At 33.4% G+C, this 6994-nt stretch overlaps 1 protein-coding gene across 1 annotated transcript; it reads right to left on the bottom strand.

Annotated features, from left to right (window-relative positions):
* Window positions 1-2466: 2466 nt before the first annotated feature.
* On the bottom strand, window positions 2467-6221 carry LOC109546679 (cuticle protein 19). Its single transcript, XM_019917728.2, has 4 exons — window positions 6159-6221; window positions 4387-4635; window positions 2912-3100; window positions 2467-2858 (listed from the first exon to the last, which is right to left on the bottom strand). Exons 1-4 carry the CDS (start codon window positions 6168-6170, stop codon window positions 2742-2744), a joined length of 567 nt encoding a protein of 188 aa, XP_019773287.2. The 5' UTR covers window positions 6171-6221; the 3' UTR covers window positions 2467-2741.
* Window positions 6222-6994: the final 773 nt, after the last annotated feature.

Below are 6994 nucleotides of genomic sequence, written 5' to 3'. Positions count from 1 at the left end.
TTCATGTTCATTTAATTTAAGTCATACATGGTTACCTATGCTAAAATCTGAAGTAGACCAAAGAAACATACACCCAAATTAAATTTACACCAAAATAATTAATTAACATTACCTTTATTAATTTAAACAATGAGATCAAGTCACATACCTGACAATTTGCACAGACGAATTATCAGAGCGAATTTCCATATATTGTATTATCCTACTATTGTTACACAATTTATTAACATACTCTTTTTTTAGTTCATTTAGGTTCTTTTGATAACGATAGCAGAAAATAGCTATCGAAACGTCAAGGTAATTTTTCAAACTAATTTCTCTACTAATTGGAATTTTCTCTTACAGCTTGAGCCTAAGTGTGTCGCAGGATACCCTCTAGGTGATAGTTCTTGATAAATAATTCGTTCTCATTGCGAAATAGGAGCACTATTTATCAATCTGTAATAAAAGACGTGAGGAAATTCTGTCTCAAAAAATTTTGAGGCAAAATACCCAAAAAGAAGTTTGTAAAAAATGAATCCGCCTCAACAATATAGAACTTATCTACAACATTAGAAACAGTTGTGGTTTTATTTTATTTGTTACCTTTTCTACTAAAACCTGAAATAAGAAAGTATTCGATTATCTTGCGTATTCAATTTTGCTTTTTAAATATTAATTCATAATTAATCAACAGTTTAAAATATAAAACAAAGTTACCAAGGCAAATGTATTTGCTTAACATCCGTCCGATTATGCCTAGATGGTTTCCAAATAATTAAACTATTATCACTGTTGTTTTGATGTTGGGCAAACAATGCGTGAACGTTTCTCACCAATTACCAACATTTCGTATCACTAAATGGTACTCAACGCTTTAATTGCCAATTTAATCAACGGAAGCAACGTTGTGGAAAAGACATACTTAGTAAAATACACTTGGACAATAAGGCCATAAAAATTATGTAAAATAATGTTGCAGACCTGATGTGAAAATAAATCTAACGTTGCTCAAGATGCCACAGAGAAATTCCTAAATATTAATAGGAAATGTATACCTGCATAAACTAGAAAATATAAGTATATTTTAAAACATTTAAAAATGCTTAATTCAGTTGCCAGCGCTTAGTATTAATAGGAATAATTATATAAACAACTGGAATTACCACCAACACATTGATTTGATCAATTAGCTAATCAAGTTTGATTAACTAACATTTTAAAATACCTGAGAATCGAAGCATGAAAACATCAACATTTATGCGTATTTTAAATTATCAATTTCGCATGCATCAGTGAGCTGAAATTTCTCCATCGAGGACACTTTGTTCTTTTTAGAACAATTATATGTCTAGTAGATAGTTATCTATCTTTTCGGTTATGCAAGTTGTTATAACATTAATGCTTGCCTTTCAACCTGTTGAACATATTGGAGTTGCGCTATTATCATATCTAAACATAAGAGAACAATGGTTAAATAAGTGAAATTAAAGCATACGAAGCATTTAAGAAGAATTTTTTACCTTATTAAAGTTGATGAATTTGCCGCAGCAAAGGTTTTGGTTTAGTTGATGGATCTATTGTGAAAATTCACTTATGAATGCCAATTATGAAACAGGCTGACGAAAGGAAAAATTATTGCGATATTTTAAGAAAGTAATATATTTTTTAGACGTGCTTTATATGCTTGGTATTTTTCGTTTGTTTTGCACTTTTTTACTTTGTAAAATTCTCTTTTATCATAAGCTCAATTCTATTCTATTATTCTAGAGAGTAATTATAAAAAGTTTGTTAATTATTTTTGTATTATAACAAATATTGATTAGTTCCTTTCATCCATATAAAAATATATAAAACTGCAAATAAACTTGAACTTGTTTTGAAATTTTAATGTGCCTTTGGGCATGAATTTTACAGAGACTTTTCTGTAATGAATCATTTTAGTGGAATAATTTAAACTTAGTTTAGATTTTCTAAGAATTCATTTATATTTCTTAGACTCATTTCTTAGAATTCATTTATATTTCTCAGCAAGCAGCATTTTGGCGATTCAATTTTAGAGCATAAAAAATCCAATTTTATTAGAAGTTTGGAGGCTAATTTTTTATATTTCCTTGTCCGTTACTAGAGAAAAGCGAAGTTTAACTAAACTTTATAGCAGAGCGTCTGTGGAACGAACCACAAAAGTTGCACTGTTGAGTCAAAACAGAATATTTAATGAGTTAACTAAGTAACTTCTTGCTTCTGATTTCCACGTAATTTTTTGCAGCCCACGTTCATTTTAAGCTCATTCCATTCTGCAACATGCCCTTGACGGAATATCGAATTTTAAGACCCAAAAATTCCTTTATTACTCTCCTTAAACTAAGAGAATCAGGCATTTTAAACACAGCTTTTTTAATTTTTTCTCCGTCCAATCGAAAAAAACCTTTGCCAGGTAGGCAAAACCTGCACTTCCCCAACCGATAAGTAGAGAAACTCCATGAATATTTTTAAAACTGATATATTCTTGTAATATTATTATAATATACAGATGAGACAATACTGCGATGATCTTAAACTAGAGCTTAGTTATGTACAAACGAATTACGAAAAATTAAAGGTCAAGCGAAGTCGTTGAGCCGTAAACCCGAGTCACGCGTACAAAATACAAATTAAATAAAACACTACACATATCAATAAAATAAATACAATAATAATTTGCATTCTGTAGGCTAATGGCAGTTTAAGGCATTTTGAAATGCAGGGCAATTGAGGATTGATTAGCCTTTGAGGTAGCCATAGGGAGATGCTAAGGCTGGAGCTGCATAAGAAGGTGGAGCAGCAATTACTTTATGAGCAACGCCAATCGGAGTAGCTGGATGAGTTGCATGACCAGTCTGAAAAAAAACCTTCAAATTTTCACCGTTTAAAACTTTTAGAATTTTTTTACTCTGGTCACAACCGCGTTGAATCCTGAGTGATCATCAGCAGTGTAGGTAACAGTCCTGATTGTTCCATCAGCTTCCACCAATGAGTACTGGCCTTTCACCACATCTCCATCTCTAATTTCCGATTGGGATTTTTGGTCTCCAGTGTGTCCATCAGCTACTCCATATTTGAATTCGTATTTTGGATAAGCCTAAAAATGCATCAGATTTTCTAAAAAAATGTTTATACCAAGGATAAGCGAAATTTAATAAATTTTTCAAAACTGTGCTGAATTTTTGCACTTTTTGCTCTAGAAACTTAAAAGTTAAATAAGCACTAGATTTGTCACTAATTATACGAAACGTAGCTCCAAAGCGCAATAATTAAGTATTGCAAAATAATAATGTGTTTTAGTTTATGCAATAATCTAAAATATGGATATACCGAATGTTTGGCCCAGCCTATGTATTTCGTCACATTGAACTAGATACATGAAAAATACAATTATGGCTGTTAGGACTTACTGTTGACAACAAGTTGGAATTAATTTGTCTCGATAAATGTGAATATTTTTAATTTTTTGAAAACAATTTTTTTTTAAATTGACAACAACACTTCTTTGAAACGCAATTTTGAAATGTTTGAAACACAATTTATTATCGAGCGTCAAGAGAAAATGTAATAAGACAAAAGTGATTTCAACTGGTTATCGGAAAATTTTCTTACACCTGCAAAATCGGCTTGGTAAAGGCAAGTAGACGCTAAATAAAAAAATTGATCCCAAGACAGTTTACAATCATTTAACCAGGTGCCAGCACTAAACTAGGAGAAAAACATTGCAAACTACTACACATTGAAGCCAATCCATTCACTTTTAATTTCCAAAGTAACCACAGATCGCACCAGCAATTCCGATTTGTCTGCAGAATTCTCCGCTGCATGGCGAAGGCGACCGCAGGAATAGTCAGCGACTTTAATAAGCAAAATAATTTTATTTTCAGCTAAAACTATATATTTTTCTATTAGTTTATATTTGAATGTAGGTGAAACTTCCGTGTTCAGTGAGCTTTTGCATTTTTACGTTACCACACCTTTCCTTCAATCTTTACCTCTAAAGAAGCTTTTTCAAAACACTCACGGAAAACAATATAACACATTAAAAAATCGTTTCTAATAGAAATCTTTCCTGTATCAAACTGGCGGCCAAAAATGCTGATTTTGCAATTAAACTCACTTACACACCTTACAACTTATACATTATTTACGGAGAAAACAAATTTCAGACAACAGATGTTTACCGGTATTCAACGTTCGCGATAATCCCCATTGAAACCTCATTGAAAGTGAAAATGCGAGAAGATCGCGGACACATTTCTGGTTCTTTAACAGCTTGAACGCATCAGCCTGTGGGTCAAGAGCTGGGCATTTTGCCGACCCGATGGGAGAGTGAAAACACATCAACTTGTAGCCCATAAAATTTCGGATTTTAATACTTACCACGTAATCTACTGAGGGAGCAACAGGAGCTGCTGCTTTTACCAAAGTAGGGCCATATGGGGCAGCAACAGCGGCTGGGTTTAGGTAAGTAGGAGCAATGGCTGGGTAAGACGAGTAGGCTGAGTAAGCTGGATAGGAAGGAGGGAGCGATAGAGCAGGGCCATGAGCGGCGTATCCATAGCTTAAAGCTGGACCAGCAGGAATTAGACCAGCTTTCGATGAAGCGATGAACGCCACAAATGTGATAAGCTTTAACAGAAACAGCGATGAACAACTTAAAAAATGTTTAATCAGGTGTATCAATACCAGCGCTTTAAATGGTCAGGAGTAATGAAATGAAACGAGCGAGTAATCATGGAGCCTCGACCTAGACTTACTTCATTCACAAACAAAACCGTTTCGGTTCAGTTACAAGAGCCAGATTTAATAAAATGTGAAATAGCAATCGATTTATTTATATCGAAAATGGTTTTTCTAGGTCTGGGACAAATTAGTTTGAATTTAAAGTTACGTTTCTATACATAAAAGTGAAGGAAAAGCTAGACTTTTTTTAAGAAATTGGAAGGAGCTTTGGTGAGATATTGACTGTTCTTACGAAAACCTGTAGATTTTTAAGTCCATTGTTGTTAATAACATAGAAAAGTTTGAATAAACAACTATACTACCTAAAATTAATTAGTGATTACTTGAATAGTTTTCAACAATTCATGTATCTGGTTTTTGTTTTAAAATCCAACTTCAATTTGCTTTTTAGTGTAGCTTTTTGTATATGAATCCCTAATAATTCAGCAAGTCTTCAAAGTGGACTTTTAACAGCTTCATAAGTTAAGATTAGCATATTTTTTTCACTCAATAGAAAGTTTTGTTGAAATTGGAAGCTTATAACCAAATGGTATTCGCTGATCAGTTAAACGGCCAAATTTCATCTGAAAATTAAAAATTTTAAATACAAAATTAGTGCTATACTTGAACAACGAATGTAGCAGGATGATGGTTCTTTAATAAATTCGCACTGAGATCTAATTTATTTAATTTGGCTTCACATTGCCCTAGACTGATTAATTATGCTTAATAAACGCGGTTTGTAGAAAGTGCTAACACTATGTTTATCTGAACATCTACTGCAAATAGTAAATCACTTCTACCATGCCTATTTCGACTTTTATAGAAACGTTTCTTTAATAACCCAGATCTTCAGAAAGCCGATCACAAGATTGCAGATTTGTTGAATTGAATTTCGATCAAAACTAAGTTGAGGACAGTTAAAGTCATTTAGTAATCATTCTGACTCGACAGAATAAAGAAGTTAGAGAAATTTTGGCTGATAAGATAAGTAGATTCTGTTCAGATTGCATTCATTTTCGTGTGAAGGAAAATGCGAAAAAATTAGAAATCTGTTGATTTGGGTTAATCCGGCTAGAAACCTCCTGCTTGCTTAAGAAGTACGCAAAAGCCTGAGGTTTCATAAATTACATATAGACCATCAAATAACATGTAAACTTTTTGGGGCTTTAAGGCTCAAACTCTTGAAACTTTCCCGTTTTCATTCCCTTACACACTGAGTGAATTCTGAACTTTTCTTATGTATTCTAGTTAAAAAACTTATTTCTGAGCCCTAAAGAATTACTTGGGTTGCGCAAATTGAAATTTAGAAAACTTATTTCAAACAGTTTCTTTCAATCACAGGAAGCAAATCTCGGAAAAAAATACTTTTCTGGACTTGTTTTGCAAATATTAACCGAAAAAGTACATACAAGTGCATCAGGCCCTACCTTAAATTGCATTGTATAATCTATCGATACGATTCAACACGTAAACACAAACTAGCTAAGGTATCGGCCCCAAAACGCTTTTATAGGCTGGTTGACAACCCCGTAACCGTGCTGGCCAGTTAAAAAAATGCAATCGCAATTTGCCGTTTAGATTTTTAGAAAAAATGCACCCATTGCAGTTAGTCACAAAATTGTGGGCAAGGTCGATGCAATTCACCATGGTGTGGGCAAAATGGGCGGGTCTGGAAGACACACTTCAAGTAGAAATTGCAACATGATACAGGGTGGTCTACGTACTTAGCACGATTCGTCATTAAATCAGAATGATGTAATTTATGTTGTTGCGAGGCTTTGGCGCTATCAAGGAAATACATCAATTGTGTGCGAATTGTTGGTTGCATTTGCAATTGTAACGACAAATTTGTTTGTTTGGTATTGCAGTTTTGCGATCTTTGTTAGGTTGATGCGCCAAAACCTCAGATTCCAAAACTTATTTTTTTCAAGTAGGTATTCATGTTGAAGCTTTAAGCTATTTCTTCCCTAGGAAAAGAACATTTTCCTGCGGGTCGAACTGTTTTTTAATGAGTATCTGGAATCGAGCCCTTTTCTAATTAAGCTGGTGTATATCTGGATCCTTTCTCCTGGCCAATGGATCAAAATTATCTATCCTAGAAAAGTCATTACTCAACAATACCAGGAGCTATTTATGAGTAGAAACCATTCAGAACGAAATTCAATGGCTGGGTATTTGCTCCTTAATTAGCCAAATTCAGAAGAGTGAACAAACTAAAGAAAACATTTCTAAGGTACTTCAATATGGAAAATTCTCTATGCAA

Source organism: Dendroctonus ponderosae, unplaced genomic scaffold (genome assembly GCF_020466585.1).
Source record: "Dendroctonus ponderosae isolate FM_Combo_2020 unplaced genomic scaffold, Dpon_F_20191213v2 Dpon_F_20191213_3, whole genome shotgun sequence".
In the NCBI taxonomy this organism is placed as follows: domain Eukaryota; kingdom Metazoa; phylum Arthropoda; class Insecta; order Coleoptera; family Curculionidae; genus Dendroctonus; species Dendroctonus ponderosae.
Note: the sequence above shows the minus strand (reverse complement) of the source record. Positions and strands in the feature narration are given on the sequence as shown.